This window comes from Salmo salar, chromosome 18 (assembly GCF_965601325.2).
Source record: "Salmo salar chromosome 18, fSalSal1, whole genome shotgun sequence".
NCBI lineage: Eukaryota > Metazoa > Chordata > Actinopteri > Salmoniformes > Salmonidae > Salmo > Salmo salar.
The window spans coordinates 92,966,604-92,986,979 of NC_138308.1; the positions used below are offsets into that span (position 1 = coordinate 92,966,604).

The 20,376-nt window shown below is 42.0% G+C and overlaps 1 protein-coding gene across 2 annotated transcripts; it reads right to left on the reverse strand.

Moving 5' to 3' along the window:
- Nucleotides 1–6,711: 6,711 nt before the first annotated feature.
- On the reverse strand, nt 6,712–20,105 carry LOC106578126 (uncharacterized). 2 transcript variants are annotated; one of them, XR_014381495.1, is made up of 4 exons: nt 19,842–20,105; nt 17,220–17,672; nt 8,822–10,257; nt 6,712–8,388 (listed from the first exon to the last, which is right to left on the reverse strand). XR_014381495.1 is itself a non-coding variant. In XM_014156741.3 (3 exons), exons 1-3 carry the CDS (start codon nt 20,005–20,007, stop codon nt 8,945–8,947), a joined length of 1,932 nt encoding a protein of 643 aa, XP_014012216.3. In that variant the 5' UTR covers nt 20,008–20,105; the 3' UTR covers nt 6,712–8,944. The 2 variants fall into 2 exon arrangements, 1 of the variants encoding a protein (XP_014012216.3); XM_014156741.3 differs by having other exon boundaries at nt 6,712–10,257.
- Between the last annotated feature and the right edge of the window lie 271 nt (nt 20,106–20,376).

Sequence of the window (20,376 nt, forward strand, 5' to 3'; positions counted from 1 at the left end):
GTGGACCTATTGGGGCGGTAAGTAAATTGGAGTGGGTCTAGGGTATCAGGTAGGGTGGAGGTGATATGATCCTTAACTAGTCTCTCAAAGCACTTCATGATGACAGAGGTGAGTGCTACTGGGCGGTAGTCATTAAGTTCAGTTACCTTTGCCTTCTTGAGTAGCCACTTTAATGTTAGACAGCAATAAAAAGCTAGTATACATCTACAAAGAACTTAGGGCTGGCAACTTTTGAAAAATGCTTGGAGTGATATTTGTTATGTGAATTTCATTTCTCCCTTGCCATTGACAACCCATCATTCAGGGAAGGTGGGGTTTTCAGTCCCACCTGTTTAGTAAAAAAAATGGTTGCCTGTTTTGCATGTTAATTTGGCATTAATACGTGTCATATATCAGTTTGCAAACAATGTAAAAAAATAAATAATAATAAGTTGAGTTGAGTTACTAAAGCCGCATACAACTGTGGTCTCTTTTTGGCTTTCTTGAGTAAAGCAGCTCCCAAATGCAGGTGTTTCAGTCTAGCTCAATGCTTTCTGTGGTGGTGGGGCAGCCAGGGGAATATACGGAGCTTAGGGGTTGGTAATGTTCTCTAGTTGCGCCATGATTGGCTCAGTGTTCTGTCACTCATAGGGACACTACGTCACCTCAAAATCTACAGGGAGAGCTCGAAAATTCAAGCCCCTTGGGTGATGTCATAGAGTTACATTAGAAGTGCCCATCCAAGAAGGCTCAAGGTCATTGGCCACAGATAAAATTACGTCAAATCACGTTATATGTACAGTAGCTTTTGATTGGACGGATCATGTCAACATCATACTTTCAAAATCTTAGCTACGAAGCTAGACAATCATCATGAATCACGTCGACAATCTACTGTCAAATCCTTTTCAATCCTTTTCATATGAAGAGAAATTATAGATAAAATGTATCGGTGTTCATCGGCCATTGGACATAGACATTACACAACCAGTTGGAGATTACAAATTCAACAATGAGTAGTTTGGAAGGAATCAGTGGCTAACTGCAAGCGTTGCAAAGCAATCACTATCCTGCTATTCAGTGAATTGGCTGTGTGGTCCAGGTCTGGGTTTAAGGGTCTCTTCCAAGCTTAAAAGGATAAACATTCACATGCCATGGGCCAGAAAAGGTTGAATACATTGGCCATGCTGTCAATCCAGCATGACTTCTGCCGCGTTCAAAACAACTGGAAACTCGGAACTGGGGAATCTCAGACTTCAGTGAGTTCAAGACAACTGGGGAAAAAACGAGCTCCGACTGGGAAAATACGTTATGAATGGTCATCCAACTCAGAATTCCAAGTCGGGAACTCAGGCCTCTTTCTAGAGCTCTGACTGGAGTTCTAGAGCTCCAACCTGAAGATCATTGACGTCATGATTCAACCTTGTTTTTGTCCCAGAGTTCCCAGTTGTCTTGAAATCACCATAAATCCAGAGAATGCCAGACTTTGATGACAAAGTTAGATGAGGAACATTTGCCCACAAGGACCGCTGCGCCACCTTCCTGTTCAAGTGAGCACAGCACAAGTGAGTCCAAAAATGTATTGTATGCTGCTGCATTAATGATGTAATATGCGAGGGAAATGTGTATACTGTAGCTAAGAAAGTAATACTAAGTGTATGTTGTGTAGTAAGCTGTTAGTAGCCCATGTGCCTCACCCTAATAAATTGGTCCCTTTTCCCTCTCATAACTTAGCCTACTGTTCTGACTTGGTAGTGCACATGTAGCCTATAGCCTGTTTTAGAGAATAGTAATCATTGAATATTGTAAGAGCCTTCATTGTCTGCTTTTATGCCCCCTTTATTTATCTTACGGTTCTAACTTGGTGTACAGGGAGAATACTGTAAGAACGGCCTATGTTCTGAATTCTGTTGCTGTACATTTCAAAAGTGCTGAACAAATAGTTATATTGACTACGTCCGTCCTAGCTCGCTCATTAATGTCTTCATCAAAATTACGGATTGGCTCTTATCAGCTCGTCGTCCCCTTATGCCATAGTTTGTACATCTCAATTGTCAGTAGAAACCACATTTGTTTAAGCAAGTCAGCCATATCAGCTTTGTTTTTTAAAAAGGCAGTAAATGAGGCTGAATGACTGTTCCGCTGCCAGACAAGGCTCCGCTGATAGCCAGCAGTGGGAAGGAATCACTTCACGGTACTGAAAAGAAAGCTCTTGAGTTCGGACAGCTTTATGTAGGCCCTAACAGTTTGTAGGTACCGTTTATCACCGCTACAGTACAACTAATATTTTGTTTAGTGGGGAGTTTGCCCCACCAATCGCACTGCTCCTGGCACAATCCCTAGACGAAAGACTGGGGGTCCTTCCCCAGGAAGTTTTTTCTGTCCATAGAATGCACAAACATTTTATATTTTGTAATTTTGGTGAACTATTTCTTTAAAATAGGTTTGGAAGAAAATTCTGCTAGCTCTCCAGGAAGGTTGGCCACCCCCAGATCTATGTTTCCCAAGTGATTGAAAATGCTCTTGTTATAACAATTAATTTCTCAAACCTTCAAGAAATATCTAATGAATATCAATATTCAGGTGGTTTCTGCCTACTAGTTGTAGATGCCATCATACTCTACACAGACAAAATATGTGTATTATGAGTTGTGAGTCCCTCTACCATCTCTCTCTCTAGCATGTGCACAATACTAAAATTATATTTAATTCCTGAATCATTTGATATCCAATGCTTATTTGTATGACTTATTAAAAACTGTCCGTGAAAGGCTGCAAAAATACATAGCCTCATATAATACATTTTCAGGCATAAGAGATTTCTAATATGTGATTACACTGGCAGAACTGGGAGGAAGTGGAATAATAGAATAAGTGTGGAGAATAACAGTAGTGTTCTTGTTGACAAGCACAGTGATTACCCTACATTTTAGCCCATTGTTAAGAATGAGAATGTTCCACACTGATCAGACTAAATAAAGTATACTGAACAAAAATATAAACGCAACATGCAACAATTTTACAGAGTAAGAGTTCATAGAAGGAAATCAGTCAATTGAAATAAATCCATTAGACTCTAATCTATGGATTTCACATGACTGAGCACGGAACTAGATCCAACCAATCGGAATGAGTTTTTCCCCACAAAAAGGGCTTTATTACATACAAAAATACTCATTAGCACCCCCCTGTGTTTATATATTTATATTTTGTTCAGTATACAGTGGCAAGAAAAAGTATGTGAACCCTTTGGAATTACCTGGATTTCTGCATAAATTAGTCTTCAAATTTCACAACAATAGACAAACACAGTGTGCTTAAACTAATAACACACAAATTATTGTATTTTTCTTGTCTATATTAAATACATAATTTAAACATTCACAGTGTAGGTTGGAAAAAGTACTTCTCCAAAAGCTAATTGTAGTCAGGAGTCAGCTAACCTGAAGTCCAATCAATGAGATGAGATTGGAGATGTTGGTTAGAGCTGCCTTGCCCTATAAAAAAACTCACAAAATTTGAGTTTGCTATTCACAAGAAGCATTGCCTGATGTGAACCATGCCTCGAACAAAATAGATCTCAGAAGACCTAAGATTATGAATTGTTGACTTGCATAAAGCTGGAAAGGGTTACAAAAGTATCTCTAAAAGCCTTGATGTTCATCAGTCCACGGTAAGACAAATTGTCTATAAATGGAGAAAGTTCAGCACTGTTGCTACTCTCCCTAGGAGTAGCTGTCCTGCAAAGATGACTGCAAGAGCACAGCGCATAATGCTCAATGAGGTTAAGAAGAATCCTAGAGTGTCGGCTAAAGACTTACAGAAATCTCTGGAACATGCTAACATCGCTGTTGACGAGTCTACGATACATAAAACACTAAACAAGAATGGTGTTCATGGGAGGACACCACGGAAGAAGCCACTGCTGTCCAAAAAAGTTTGCAAAAGTGCACCTGGATGTTCCACAGCGCTACTGGCAAAATATTCTGTGAACAGATGAAACTATAGTTGAGTTGTTTGGAAGGAACACACAACACCGTGGGGGAAAAAAAGGCACAGCACACCAACATCAAAACCTCATCCCAACTGTAAAGTATGGTGTAGGGAGCATCATAGTTTGGGGCTGCTTTGCTGCCTCAGGGCCTGGACAGCTTGCTATCATCAACGGAAAAATTAATTCCCAAGTTTATCAAGACATTTTGCAGGAGAATGTTAGGCTGTCTGCCAATTGAAGCTCAACAGAAGATGGGTGATGCAAAAGGACAATGACCTAAAACACAGAAGTAAATCAACAACAGAATGGCTTCAACAGAAGAAAATGCGCCTTCTGGAGTGACCCAGTCAGAGTCCTGACCTCAACCTGATTGAGATGCTGTGGCATGACCTCAAGAGAGCAGTTCACACCAGACATCCCAAGAATATTGCTGAACTGAAACAGTTTTGTAAAGAGGAATGGTCCAAAATTTCTCCTGACCGTTGTGCAGGTCTGATCCGCAACTACAGAAAACGTTTGGTTGAGGTTATTGCTGCCAAAGGAGGGTTAACTAGTTATTAAATCCAAGGGTTCACATACTTTTCCCACCCTGCACTGTGAATGTTTACACTGTGTGTTCAATAAAGACATGAAAACGTATAATTGTTTGTGTGTTATTAGTTTAAGCAGACTGTTTTGCCTATTGTTGTGACCTAGATGAAGATCAAATTTTATGACCAATTTATGTAGAAATCCAGGTATTTCCAAAGGGTTCACATACTTTTTTTTGCCACTGTATATGGCTGTAGTCTGGTGCCCACTTGTAACAGCCACCTGGGGCAGGCAGGCAGTTGTCATGACGTTGCCCTCTTTGGGTTTTCTATGCACTATCCCCCTACCTCCCCCTACCCAGGCTCTGTGAGAGTGGTCGTAAATTCCTAAGAAAATGTCCTGCCTCATGGCCACAGTATAAAGAGAGTCGGTTTCATAGAAAGAACCCAGGAATTCTTCCACCTCACAGAATTGGAGAACCGAACGACATTTATGTTCTGGAGAAGGTATAAAAGATCGGTGAAGAATCCAGCTACGAATTGGTCCGTTTGGTACAATTTTGTGAAGCTCATGAGAGACAATACGGCCACATTACCATGGCGCTGTTTATATAATAGCCTCAGTTGTGAGACTTACATCTAAATGGTTGTATAAAATGAATGAATAAGGATAAAGCTATTTGGAATATGTTGGGATGCTTGTAAGATGTTAATGTGAGAGAATTGTATTTCTGTTTAAAGTTTCACCAAGTCATCGGCACGCCCCCATGAACAGACGGGACCTGGCGTCATGAGACAGCCTTTTTCTGCTATTCCGAATATAACCCCCACCCAGGGTTTCTATCACCAGACCGAGCGTACCTCCATTACGAGTGGCTAAAGGTTGGACACCAGCTTACCTCGATATCGAGAGGGCAAAGGTTTGACCATGCATTCCTCGTTCTGAACTTTAACCATACCACGTAGTTAAACTCTTAGACTATTGATACCGACAGAATAATAACAAGTCTTTGATATTAATTACTAGTCTGCAGCTAGGAATTCGGTATCATTGAACGCGAAGACTGACAAAACATCTGTCCTATAACGACATTAATGAATGTCACTTTGCAATATCCATTCTAACCGAGAGAGAACACAAACTCTCCAACAGAACAAACTTTTCAACAAAGATCCCGACGACACACTGAGCGTAAATATATATATTGATTGCAATTGTTCGCGAATGAGTGAGCGTTCATGTGCAAAGGATTAGTATTTCAATTGTTATAATTATCAACTCTTATCAACCTTTTGTCTAACAAGCCGCCATGCCGGTTTAGCCCACTAGGGAACATTCCTTTATCATTTCTTTGTAACGATACCTACTGTTGGTTATGCATTTCTGTGAATTACTTAGTTAGTAAATAAATTATTTTAAGACAATTGATGTATGGATGAAGTGAAGACTGGGTTCGTGCAGATAACCAACAATTTATGACGTTTGGAATGAGACTGACGAGGTAAAGAATATATCATTAATCCGAAGACTAATAGATCAGATATGATATCTGAAAGTTATATTAGGAAAATTATAACTTTGTAATGTGAATATTTTCCTTGGTGTCCCGACTTCCTAGTTAATTACCGTTACACGATTAATCAGTTTAATCGCGTAATAATAATTAGAGTTATTTGATAAATATGTCTTCAGTTTTAATGATGCCGACACAGTCAATGGCTCAGTGTTACAAAACTGTTCACCTGTTTCTGCATCAAGCCTGGACAATGTTCCATCTGGGAGGGGAAGTTGGGTAGAGAGGAGGGGAGCAGGAAGACCTTTTCTACAGGGTTTAACTAAGGTACAGCCCAGTGATAATGGATAACTACAATGAGGGGAAATAGTTGTAATGAGTAACAGGGTGGTGATATAGGATAATTTAATAAAAAGACAGAACTAATTGTAAGATAGGTGACTTGACAGCTGCTACGGCTTGGGACTGATGTGACAGCGTGCACTAAACCAGAGAATGCAGTTAAAGAGAGAAAGAATGTTGTTGAATTGGGGCTGGAAGAACACTGTAGTTCACTTAAAACAGAATTTACACTTATACAACATGCACTTATCAGGCAGGAGTCGACTGTATATCATTACTTCCTGAAAGATGAAATCAATACAATTTATTAGCAGTATTAGGACAATCTATAATAAATACTCTTGGACAGATGGAAGGAGATATTTTTATGTATTAATAACGTCAGTCTGACCATTCTCTCATCAAAACAAATAATCAGGAATTTCAGTTTTTAAAACATCAAGAGCCTTTGAACAGGAGACCTGTGAGTTACCTACAATACTTTCCATCGACAGGCAGCAGGTAGGCTAGCTTTTAAGGGAGGCAAGACCGCAAGCGGAGGGTTCCAATCCCATTGGACAAGAAGTGAGTAGTTGCTGGTATCAAATCCTAGATGCCATGCCTGCTGTCCTGCCCTTGAGCAAGGCACTTAACCCCCCCACAACAACTTCTTCACAGGAGCCGTAGTATGGCAGCTCCAACCTCTATATTCACAGCACATTCTGAAAATATTCAGACACCTAGACTTCTCCACATTTGTTACTTTACAGCCTTATTCTAAAATTACATTTTTTGTTTTCCTCATCAATCTACACACATTACCCCACAATGACATCACAATACCCCATAATGACATCACAATACCCCATAATGAAAAAAACAAAAACTGATTTATATAAATTGTAGCAAATTGATTACAAATAAACTGAAATATCACATCTACATAAGTACTGAGACCCTTAACTCAGTACTTCGTTGAAGCACCTTTGTCAGCGATTACAGCCTCGAGTCTTCTTGGGTATGACGCTACAAGCTTGGCACACCTGTATTTGGGGAGTTTCTCCCATTCTTCTCTGCAGATCCTCTCAAGCTCTGCCAGGTTGGGTGGGTAGCATCGCTGCACAGCTATTTTCAGGTCTCTCTAGAGATGTTAGATCGGGTTCAAGTCCGGACTCTGGCTGGGCCACTCAAGGACATTCAGAGACTTGCCCCGAAGCAACTCCTACCCCAGTCTGAGGTCCTGAGCGCTCTGGAGCAGGTTTTCATCAAGGATCTCTCTGTATTTTTCTCCGTTCATCTTTCCCTTGATCCTGACTAGTCTCCCGGTCCCTGCCGCTGAAAAACATCCCCACAGCATGATGCTGCCACCACCATGCTTCACTGTAGGGATGGTGCCAGGTTTCCTCCAGACGTGCCGCTTGACATTCAGGCCAAAGAGTTCAATCTTGGTTTCATCAGACCAGAGAATCTTGTTTCTCATGGTCAGAGTCCTTTAGGTGCCTTTTGGCAAACTCCAAGCAGGCCATCATGTGCCTTTTACTGAGGAGTGGCTTCCATCTGGCCACTCTACCATAAAGGCCTGATTGGTGGTGTGCTGCAGAGATGGTTGTCCTTCTGGAAGGTTCTCCCATCTCCACATAGGAACTCTGAGACTCTGTCAGACAGACCATTGGGTTCTTGGTCACCTCCCTGACCAAGGCCCTTCTCCCCCCCGATTGCTCAGTTTGGCCGGACAGCCAGCTCTAGGAAGAGTCTTTGTGGTTCCAACCTTCTTCCATTTAAGAATGATGGAGGCCATTGTGTTCTTGGGGACCTTCAATGCTGCAGAATGTTTTTGGTACCCTTCCCCAGACCAGTGCTTTGACACAATCCTATCTCGAATTCCTTCGACCTCATGGCTTGGTTTTTGCTCTGACATGCATTGTTAACTGTGGGACCTTATAGAGACAGGTGTGTGCCTTTCCAAATCATATCCAACCAACTGAATTTACAGGTGGACTCCAATCAAGTTGTCGAAACATCAAGGATTATCAATGGAAACAGGATGCACCTGAATAGTTAAGTAAAGAAGGTATTTCTGTTACATTTTTAATACATTTGCAAACATTTCTGAAGACCTGTTTTCGCTTTGTCTGACATCGCAAAATCGAGTGACTGTCAGTGACAAACAAACTGCTGATGCACAACCAAATGTCTAAATTGGACCTGGTGTATTCTACTATTCTGAGTCTAAATAGTAAGTTGAGACCCAGACTGAGCTCCTAAGATGTTGTCAAACCACGTCAAGAGGCAGTAAATGAACTGGGAGTAGCTGGAGATGGACTTGACCTCCAGGCAAGCAACCAGAGCCATGTCGTCTGCATATTTGATGAGGGCCATATCACTGTTGCTTCCTAAGAAATTTGTCCACATCCTGCCTTTTTATTCACTTACCTGACCTTTATTTAACTAGGCAAGTCAGTTAAGAACAAATTCTTACTTACAATGACGGCCTACACCGGCCAAATCCGGCCAACGCTGGGCCAATTGTGCGCCGCCCTATGGGACTCCCAATCACGGCCGGTTGTGATACAGACAATCTCTTTGTCCTAATGTCCTTTCTTCTTTTAGTTTCTGTCCTGTTTATTTCCTTTGTGGACTTTATCCACATGCCTCAGCAGATTCGTCTTCTGAGTGAATCTTTTACCACAGACTGAGCAGCCATGTTGTTTATCTCCAGTGTGAATAAGTTTGTGCCTCCTTAGGTCCCCCTTCTGATTGAAGCTTTTCCCACAGTCACCACAGCTAAATGCTTTCTCTCCTGTGTGAGTCACTTTGTGCATGGTTAGGTGCCCCTTCCGATTGAAGCTTTTCCCACAGTCACCACAGCTAAATGGTTTCTCTCCTGTGTGAGTCAGATTGTGCATGGTTAGGTGCCCCTTCCGATTGAAGCTTTTCCCGCAGTCAGCACAGCTAAATGGTTTCTCTCCTGTGTGAATCAGTTTGTGCATGGTTAGGTGTCCCTTTCTATTGAAGCTTTTCCCACAGTCACCACAGCTAAATGGTTTCTCTCCTGTGTGAGTCACTTTGTGCATGTTTAGGTGCCCCTTCCGATTGAAGCTTTTTCCACAGTCACCACAGCTAAATAGTTTCTCACCTGTGTGAGTCAGTTTATGTTCAGTTAGGCTCATCTTCCTATTGAAGCTTTTCCCACAGTCACCACAGCTAAATACTTTCTCTCCTGTGTGAATCCTCATGTGCTTGGACAGAATTCCTTTGTGTTTGAAGGTCTTTCCACAAATAGGGCAGGTGCAGGGTTTCCCACCGTGACAGAGTTGGACATGGGCCTTCAGTTTACAGGTAGAGTTGTAGTGTTGTTTGCAGAAGCGACATTCACTGGGTCTCTTCTTGGTGAGAGTCACATGTCTCTGCACGTCAGCTTTCTTAGCAAATGTTTCACCACAGTCACGGCAGCTGTGAGTTTTTCTAGATGTGGTGCTGGGTTTGGAACAATGTTTTTCCAATAGTGGACTGCTATCAAGTCCTACTGTGTAGCTGCTTACGGCTGAGTTGTGGCTGGAGGCATTGTTTTGATTATCTGGAGGGTCACAGGGAATGTTGAGACCCTTAATGTGGGTCACAGTGCCAAAAGGTTTGAGATCCACTGGTTTAGAGTCTCTCTCTCTGTTCTCTACAGTCTGGGTTTGGTCCTCCTGATCACATTCACTCTTCACACAGGAAGGAGAGAATATGAACTTCATGATATCAGGCTCCACCCCTTGACGCTGCTCTTCCTCCTGACTGGTCCTGACTTCCTCCTGTTCCTCTTTAATCTGTATGGTCTCTGGGTCCTCCTGCCCCAGACTGGGGCTCCACTCCTGCTCACAATGCTGCTGCTCAGGGGGAACCTCCTCTTCAGAGACAGAGAGCTGCAGGGAGTCTGGAGGGAAGATGACAAGGAGCAGAAGTTACCTAGCTATACAGCCTTGATACAGAGGTTACCCAGCTATACAGCCTTGATACAGAGGTTACCCAGCTATACAGCCTTGATAGCTATACAGCCTTGATAGAGGTTACCTAGCTATACAGCCTTGATAGCTATACAGCCTGGATATAGAGGTTACCCAGCTATACAGCCTTGATAGAGGTTACCCAGCTATACAGCCTTGATAGCTATACAGCCTTGATAGAGGTTACCTAGCTATACAGCCTTGATACTAGGGCTGGGCTATATTGATTTTTTTCTATATATTTTAGCGTGATATGTAAAATGCCTGTATCGCAAGAATCGAGGTTCTGTTATAATATTGTAACATTTTACAAATGCAGCATCTCACTGTATCTTCTTCTCTGTCCCAATTGCGTGACAAGACGTGCACAGAGGTTATCCACCAATCACAACCCTAGACAGCCTTTAACAAATTGTAACCCAGCCGGAGAAATGTAGCGGTGGTAAGAGTTCCACCAACATGGACAGTGAGGAAGCCAGCTCAGCCTCTCATGAGAATGAAATCATCCCCCCAAAAGGGCAGCAATGTTTTTTCAGTAATATGGAAGGGGTTCGGGTTTAACGTCATACGACACCAATCCCGTCAGCGAGCCTGAGTTTGACAATAGCCAGTGAAAAATCAGAGCGCCAAATTCAAAACCACAAATCTAATAATTTCAATTTCTCAAACATACGACTATTTTACACCATTTTATAGATACACTTCTCCTGAATCGAACCACGTTGTCCGATTTCAAAAAGGCTTTACAGCGAAAGCAAAACATTAGATTATGTTAGGAGAGTACATAGACACAAATAACCACACAGCCATTTTCCAAGCAACTAGATGCATCACAAAAACCCAAAACACAGCTAAATGAAGCACTAAGCTTTGACGATCTTCATCAGATCTCATCAGATCTCCTAGGACTTCATGTTACACAATACATGCATTTTTTGTTCGATCAAGTTGATATTTATATCCAAAAACAGCATTTTACATTGGCGCGTGACGTTCAGAAAATATTTTGCCTCCAATACTGCCGGTGAATCAGCACAACAATTTACAATAATACTCGTCATAAACGTTGATAAAATATTAAACTGTCATTCAAAGAATTATAGATGAACATCTCCTTTATGCAAATGCTGTGACAGATTTCAAAAAAGCTTCACGGGGAAAGCACACTTTGCAATAATCTGAGTACGGCGCTCAGAAACATACACCAGGCAATACAGATACCCGCCATTTTGGAGTCATCTAAAATCATAAATAGCATTAGAAATATTCACTTACCTTTGATGATCTTCATCAGAAGGCATTTCCAGGAATCCCAGGTCCACAATAAATGTTGTTTTGTTCGATAAACTCCATAATTTATGTCCAAATAGCTCCTTGTTGTAGGGCGTTCAGTTAGCTACTCCAAATCTAGGAAGCGCGCGGAAAATGTCACGACGAAAAGTAAAAAAAGTTATATTTACGTCCGTTCAAACATGTCAAACGTTGTAAAGCATCAATCTTTAGGGCCTTTTTCACTTAGAACTTCAATAATATTCCAACCGGATGATTCCAATGTCTTGAAAAACGTTTTGGAACACAGCTACCTCTCATGTGAATGCGCGCCAATGAACTGATGTCCTTCCCTGGGTCACCAACTTCCCAGCCTTCTTGTTCGCTCTCTGTTCATCATAGAAGCCTAAAACAACTTTCTAAAGACTGTTGACATCTAGTGGAAGCCTTAGGAAGTGCAAAATGAATCCTTAGGTCACTGTGTGTTCGATAGGCAATGACTTGGAAAGATTCCACACATCAGATTTCCACTTCCTGGTAGGACTTTTCTCAGGTTTTTGCCTGCCATATGAGTTCTGTTATACTCACAGACATCATTCAAACAGTTTTAGAAACTTCAGAGTGTTTTTCTATCCAAATCTACTAATAATATGCATATCCTAGCTTCTGAGTTTGAGTAGGAGACAGTTTAATATGGGCACGTATTTCATCCGAAAGTGACAATACTGCCCCCTATGCGATTGGTGTCGTAAGTTAAGAGGTCTGATGTTCAGCAAACGACTGTTCTGTGCAAAATGTATTGAAAGACAATTGCTACGAAAAGCAGCAGCACAACCAACCCCTTCAACTGAAACACGCAGTGGAATGGGAGGAATGCGTGAGACTTCGTCGCCCGATTCCCAAAACGTCTGCTAAAAGACAAACTACCATAGCCGCATCCTTTTCAAACGTTACCTCTTATGACAAGAAAAGTTTGAGGTGGAAGGAGATCGCGGATGCAGTGACCTATTACATAGTGAAAGGTATGGTTCCAATCTTTACAGCAGAAAAGCCAGGCTTTAAAAAGCTGCTAGGTACAGTTGACCACAAATATCAGCTGCCAAGCATTTCACGAAAGAAGCCCTGCCGCGATTGTACACTGCTACCCGCGAAAGAGCAGAGAAGCTGGCTAGTGTTTGTTATTTTTCCACCACAGCCGATTTATGGTCGAGCAGAATGTCAGAGCCGTACCTAAGTTTGACAGTCCACTATATAAATGAAGACTGGAAATTGCAAAATGTCTGCCTCCAGATGTCTTACCTCCCCGATGATCATACGGGTGAAGTAATAGCCCAGGGTCTCAAAGACTCTCTGGCATGGTGGAAGATGATCATACGGGTGAAGTAATAGCCCAGGGTCTCAAAGACTCTCTGGCATGGTGGAAGATGATCATACAGGTGAAGTAATAGCCCAGGGTCTCAAAGACTCTCTGGCATGGTGGAAGATGATCATACGGGTGAAGTAATAGCCCAGGGTCTCAAAGACTCTCTGGCATGGTGGAAGATGATCATACGGGTGAAGTAATAGCCCAGGGTCTCAAAGACTCTCTGGCATGGTGGAAGATGATCATACAGGTGAAGTAATAGCCCAGGGTCTCAAAGACTCTCTGGCATGGTGGAAGATGATCATACAGGTGAAGTAATAGCCCAGGGTCTCAAAGACTCTCTGGCATGGTGGAAGATGATCATACGGGTGAAGTAATAGCCCAGGGTCTCAAAGACTCTCTGGCATGGTGGAAGATGATCATACGGGTGAAGTAATAGCCCAGGGTCTCAAAGACTCTCTGGCATGGTGGAAGATGATCATACAGGTGAAGTAATAGCCCAGGGTCTCAAAGACTCTCTGGCATGGTGGAAGATGATCATACGGGTGAAGTAATAGCCCAGGGTCTCAAAGACTCTCTGGCATGGTGGAAGATGATCATACGGGTGAAGTAATAGCCCAGGGTCTCAAAGACACTCTGGCATCGTGGAAGATGATCATACGGGTGAAGTAATAGCCCAGGGTCTCAAAGACTCTCTGGCATGGTGGAAGATGATCATACGGGTGAAGTAATAGCCCAGGGTCTCAAAGACACTCTGGCATCGTGGAAGATGAGTGAAGACCGACAGGTGTGCGTGACAACTGACAGCGGGATCAACATGATAAAAGCATTGCGCTTGAACAACTGGACCCGCCTGCAGTGCTTTGGGCACAGGCTTCACCTCGCCATCGGTAAGTGTGACATTGGATAATTAAAGTGCATTCAAAAAAGTGATGTTCAGGCCAGCTGTAGGCTGATGTGTTAGTAGTTGTCATTCTGCCAATCCAATAGCAAATAACCACAGGCTGTTTTAATTATAACAAAATAACTAAATTAATACATTTTCAATCAAAATGATTATATATAAATTAGATATTCAAACAGCTAGTGGACAGACATTCCTAAACAATATAATAGAGGTGTGGGTGTGTGTTTATTTATTTTGCACAAATAGGACTGAATGAGGATTTATCGTTTCGTGAGGTCCCTGGTAAAACCTCAGAGTTCCGACACCCTAGGTCTGGAAAAAAGGTTGTGTTAAAGACGTGGTCACATGACATGTGATTTACATCCTACGCTGTGTTAGTGACAACATGTACATGGGCCAGACATCCAGATGCTTGAAACAGAGCTGAAGCAAGGATGAAAATAACCTTGTTGCTTGTCACTTTGTCCAGTGCTCTAACAGTGTGTCTTCTCTTCAATTCCAGGTGGAAGTGTCACCAAGAGGAGGAGACAACCCTTCTGGATATATACTTTACGCCTCCAACTCAATCATCAAGTTCCCAGACGACACAACAGTAGTAGGTCTGATTACCAACGATGACGAGACAGCCTACAGGGAGGCGGTGAGGGCCCTGGTGGAGTGGTGCCAGGAAAATAACCTCTCCCTCAACGTCAAGAAAACTAAGGATTTGATCGTGGACTTCAGGAAACAACAGAGGGAGCACGCCCCAATCCACATCGACGGGACCACAGTGGAGAAGTTGGAAAGCTTCAAGTTGCTCGGCGTACACACCACTGACAATCTGAAATGGTCCACCCACACAGACAGTGTGGTGAAGAAGGCGTAATGGGGGGCTTGGCCCCTAAGACCCTCAGAAACATTGACAGATGCACAACCGAGAGCATCCTGTCAGGCTGTATCACCGCCTGGTATGGCAACTGCACCGCCCGCAACTGCAGGGCTCTCCAGATCTCCAGGTCTGCCAAACGCATCACCTGGAGCAAACTGCCTGCCCTCCAGGACACCAACAGCACCCGATGTCACAGGAAGGCCAAAAAGATCAAGGACAACAACCACCCGAGCCACTGCCTGTTCACCCCGCTATCATCCAGAAGGCGAGGTCAGTACAGGTGCATCAAAGCTGGGACCGAGAGACTGAAAAACAGCTTCTATCTCAAAGCCATCAGACTTAAATAGCCATTACTGGCCAGCTGCCACCCGGTTACTCAATCCTGCACCTTAGAGGCTGCTATATATAGAGACATATATAGAGACATGGAATCACTGGTCACTTTAATAATGTCTACATACTGCTTTACTCATCTCATATGTATATACTGTATTCTATTGTACTGTATTTTAGTCAATGCCACTCCAACATTGCTCGTCATAACATTTATATATTTCTTAATTCCATTCTTTTACTTTTTAGATGTGTGTACTGTTGTGAATTCTTAGAGACTACTGCACTGTTGGAGCTCGGAACACAAGCATTTCAATACACTCGCAATAACATCTGCTAAATGTGTATGTGACCAATACAATGTAATTTGAAGTACAGAGAGATCCTTGATGAAAACCTGCTCCAGAGTGCTCAGGACCTCAGACTAGGGTGAAGGTTCACCTTCCAACAGGACAACAACCCTAAGCACACAGCCAAGACAACGCAGGAGTGGCTTTGGGACAAGTCTCTGAATGTCCTTGAGTGGCCCAGCCAGAGTCCGGACTTGAACCCGATCTAACATCTCTGGAGAGATCTGACAATAGCTGTGCAGCGACGCTCCCCATCCAACCTGACAGAGCTTGAGAGGATCTGCAGAGAAGAATGGGAGAAACTCCCCAAATACAGATGTGCCAAGCTTGTAGCATCATACCCAAGAAGACTCGAGTCGAGGCTGTAATCGCTGCCAAAGTTGCTTCAACAAAGTACTGAGTAAAGGGTCTGAATACTTATGTAAATGTGATATTTCAGTTGAAAACATTTGTACATTTGCAAAAAATTTAAAAAAGCCTGTTTTTGCTTCGTCATTATAGGGTATTGTGTGTAGATTGAGGGTAAAAAAACAATTTAATCAATTTTAGAATAAGGCTGTAACATAACAAAATGTGGAAAGTCAAGCGGTCTGAATACTTCCTGAAAGCACTGTAGTGTTATGTGTGTGTTTACCTTGTCTCTTTTTGTTGCAGATCTGATGTGAAAAGATCTGATGTGATTGGTCAAAAGACCAATTTGGGGGGGGGGGGGAAATCAAAATTGGTCTGCATATATATATATAAACGCAGCCTTACACGGAACCCAAACCGGCTGTGCGCGTGCGCCATTGTGCGCTATCGTGCATTAATTTATTTTGTCCCCCCACACCAAACGCGATCATGACACGCAGGTTAAAATATCAAAACAAACTCTGAACCAATTACATTAATTTGGGGACAGGTCGAAAAGCATTAAACATGAAGGGCAATTTAGCTAGTTAGCTTGCACTTGCTAGCTAATTTGTCCTATTTAGCTAGTTAGCTTGCACTTGCTAGCTAATTTGTCCTATTTAGCTAGCATGCTGTTGCTAGCTAATTTGTCCTGGGATATAAACATTGAGTTGTTATTTTACCTGAAATGCACAAGGTCCTCTACTCCGACAATTAATCCACACATAAAACGATCAACAGAATCGTTTCTAGTCATCTCTCCTCCTTCCAGGCTTTTTCATCTTTGAACTTATATGGTGATTGGCATCTAAACCATAATATTACCACGACAACCAGCAACACAGTTCGTCTTTCAATCACCCACGTGGGTATAACCAATGAGGAGATGGCACATGTGTACCTGCTTCTATAAACCAATGAGGAGATGGCACGTGGGTACCTGCTTCTATAAACCAATGAGGAGATGGCACGTGGGTACCTGCTTCTATAAACCAATGAGGAGATGGGAGAGGCAGGACTTACAGCGCGTCTGCGTCAGAAATAGAAAGGACTTCTATTTTAGCCCTTGGCATCGCAGATGCTCGTTGGCGTAATAATTGAATAACATGGATTTCTAAATTTATTTTGCGATGCTCAGTCTGGTCAGCATGTTAGTGGCCTCATCTGTCCCACTGTTTGGGGAGATTTGCTCTGATGAAGGTTGAACGACCGAAAGCCAAAATGTAAGACGTGAATCTGTTTCTTTTTTTTCTGTTTCTAAAGTCAGTAAATTCTAGAACTTATTTTCATACATTCAAATAACTTCCTGGTTTTCGTGACACAGACACGTTTTTATCCATGTACAATAAAAAGTTATTAAAAACATAACTGAGTAGAACTCTATAAAGCTATCAATATATCTAAATACTAACCTATTCTACATAGTTGTATCTCAGGTGTGATCCGCAGCAGTCTCCGTAGCCGATCATTCTCTTCCTGGTATTTCACTACAGTTTTCACAAATGCCCCGGAAATCTCTACAGCAGCAAACGCCGTTAAACGCTCATTTAAAAACTCTCGAAACGACTGTAGTTTAGACGTTTTCAGTGGACTGAGAGTTGGGTGTTCAGCTAGTATGGCTTCTTGATGTGGGTCCTCCTGATCACATTCCCTTTTCACACAAGGAGGAGTAAATATGAACTCTATGATATCAGGCTCCACCCCTTGAAGCTGCTCTTCCTCCTGACTGGTCCTGACTTCCTCCTGTTCCTCTTTAATCTGTATGGTCTCTGGGTCCTTCTGCCCCAGACTGGGACTCCACTCCTGCTCACAGTGCTGCTGCTCAGGGGGAACCTCCTCTTCAGAGACAGAGAACTGCAGGGATTCTGGAGGGACGGAGAGGAGGAGCAGATCTTACCACAGTCCCCAAATCCAGAACAAATTCAAGAAAGCGTACAGTATTATAAAGAGCCATTGTTGCATGGAACTCTGTTCAATCTCAAATTGCTCAAATGAAAAGCAAACCTGTTTTAAAAAAACAGAAAGCAACACCTGACAAAGCCTCTCCTCTACTTGACTTCGATATTTTGAATGTATGTATTGATATGTAGGCTACGTGTGCCTTTAAAAATGTCCTTGAGCTGTTCTTGTCTATTAATGTTCTGGATGATGTCATGTTTCATGTGGACCCCAGGAAGAGTAGCTGATGCTTTTGCAACAGCTAATGGGGATCCTAATAAAATACCAAATACCAAATTACCACAGTATGAGTCATAACAAACATAAAACCTAACGGTCAAACAAGGAAATGGGTCTAATCGTTTTTCCACCATTTCCCATGGTGGATTTTACAATGACTTAAAATAAGGAGGCTAACCCTGGCGTGACGTTTTGATAACCGTGTAAATCTCTCTAGGACAAGGTGACTTTATCAATATATTCGCCTATATTTACCCCCCAAAAATGAAATGCCAATTGGCTCCTAATGTGGCTATCATAAGGTCTACAGTAGCCTCAGCAGCACTCTGTAGGGTAGCACCATAGTGTAGCCAGAGGACAGCTAGTTTCCGTCCTCCTCTGGGTACATTGACTTCAATACAAAACCTAGGAGGCTTATGGTTCTCACCCTCTTCCATAGACTTACACAGTAATTATGACAACTTCCGGATGACGTCCTCCAACCTATCAGAGCTCTTGCAGCATGAACAGACATGTTGTCCTCACAATCATAGGATCAGAGAATTAAACTAGTACTAAAAGCATAAGCTAGAGCTAGCTAGCTAGCTATCCCTGCATAACATGTGGTGAGTAGTTGACTCAAAGAGAGAAAGACGATAGTTTAACACTTTTGAACAATAGTGAGAGAAATAGCTATAGTTCATATTTTTTCACTTCCACTTTCTTAGCTAGCTAGTTTAGCCTACTCAAACAAAAATGGATGCTATGTTAGCTAGCTGTCTATGGCTATCCAACACTGGAACTCTTCCAAGTCAAAGAAAGCTTTTGGTTTAATTAATATATTGTATATGTATTGCCACTGGGGCCCACCGGTGTAACTGCTAAACTGCTTGCTGACTACACTGTACTGCATGATTGTAGAGAGTTTACTAACGTGTTAGTTCTAGTAGCTATGTTGACAATGATGTCAGCTAATAAAAACAGGGATAAACATATCTGAATCTGTCCAATAGAAACTCTTCTTTGCAACTGTTGGATTATTGATTACACCCTAGATCAGTTAGATGCAGGCAAGAGTCTGCATGGCGGTATTACATGTGTCACTGTCAGTCAACTAAAATGTTTCTCAACCTGTGCATCTATGTTGTAAACTTTAATTCATAGGCTAGGTTGTAGCAACCTCATGATGGCTATAGGGAAAATGTGAGTATCATGTAGTAGCCTAAACCTATCAATGATACATTGAGCTGGGTGAATGGAATATGAATGACAGTTATCCAATATTCTTTAATAGAAATAAGGCTGTGGTCATAAAAAAAAAAGATCGTCCTCCATCTTAAACAGCACCGACCGCCACTGACGAATACATTGCTAAAAGTCACCTTGTCTGAGAGAGATTTACATGGTTATCAAAACGTCACGCCAGGGTAAGCCTACATGAAACACAGTCCTTATTTTAAGTGTTCTAAAATCCCCTATGGGAAAAATGAATGGTGGGAAAAGGATTGGAACCATTTCCCCGTTTGAGCGCTAGGTTTTATGGGTATTATTACACCTCCACTGTGGGACTCTATACAGGCTTTAGACATCAGGGTTGGGATCAATTTGAATTTTTAAGCCAGTAAATTCAAGACTAGGTTAACTATAATTCCAATTCAATAATTAAAAACTAGAATCTAGAACTACTTCTCAGTAATTGAAGATTAGCTATTTACTTCTAAAGTGTATCAATTTTTTTAATTATAAATTATGACAATGTTTTTATCCATGCACGGTAAGTTTAAAAACAACTTCTTCAACATGTATGAAGTGGTGATCAGTTAACAGTTTATCAATAAAGTGGAACTATAGCTAGCTATCAGTATCAACATACGAACCTATTCTACATAGTTGTATCTCTGGTGTCCTCCGCAGCAGTCTCCGTAGCCGATCATTCTCCTCCTGGTATTCTACTACCGTTTTCTCAACTTCCCCGAAAATATCCACAGCAGCCGAAGTTAAGCGCTCATTTAAAAACACATGAAACGACTGTTGTTTAGACATTTTATGTCAAATTAGAGCTGGGTAGCCTATTTTGTTTAGTCAGTATGTATTTTCTTTACTCCACACAAGGGAAAAAATAACTCGTTACCAATCCTACTTCCGTGTTCAAGTCAAGGAATCTTAGGACGTTCTTTGTTCGAGTTGGTGATGAACCCAGAAACACAACAGGGCCGCCAGCTGGATGGGAGTTTACTGTGCAAGGCAGCCTACAGACCACTAGTAAAGGAAAACGACGACTACATGTAGACAAACGGTGGTTATCATCAGTATAGGATGATCTGGGAGAATCAATTCTTCCTCGGGAGTCAACAGTTTATCATTATTCTATACAAGATTAAATCAACATGATGAATGAGAAGCATTAGGTCA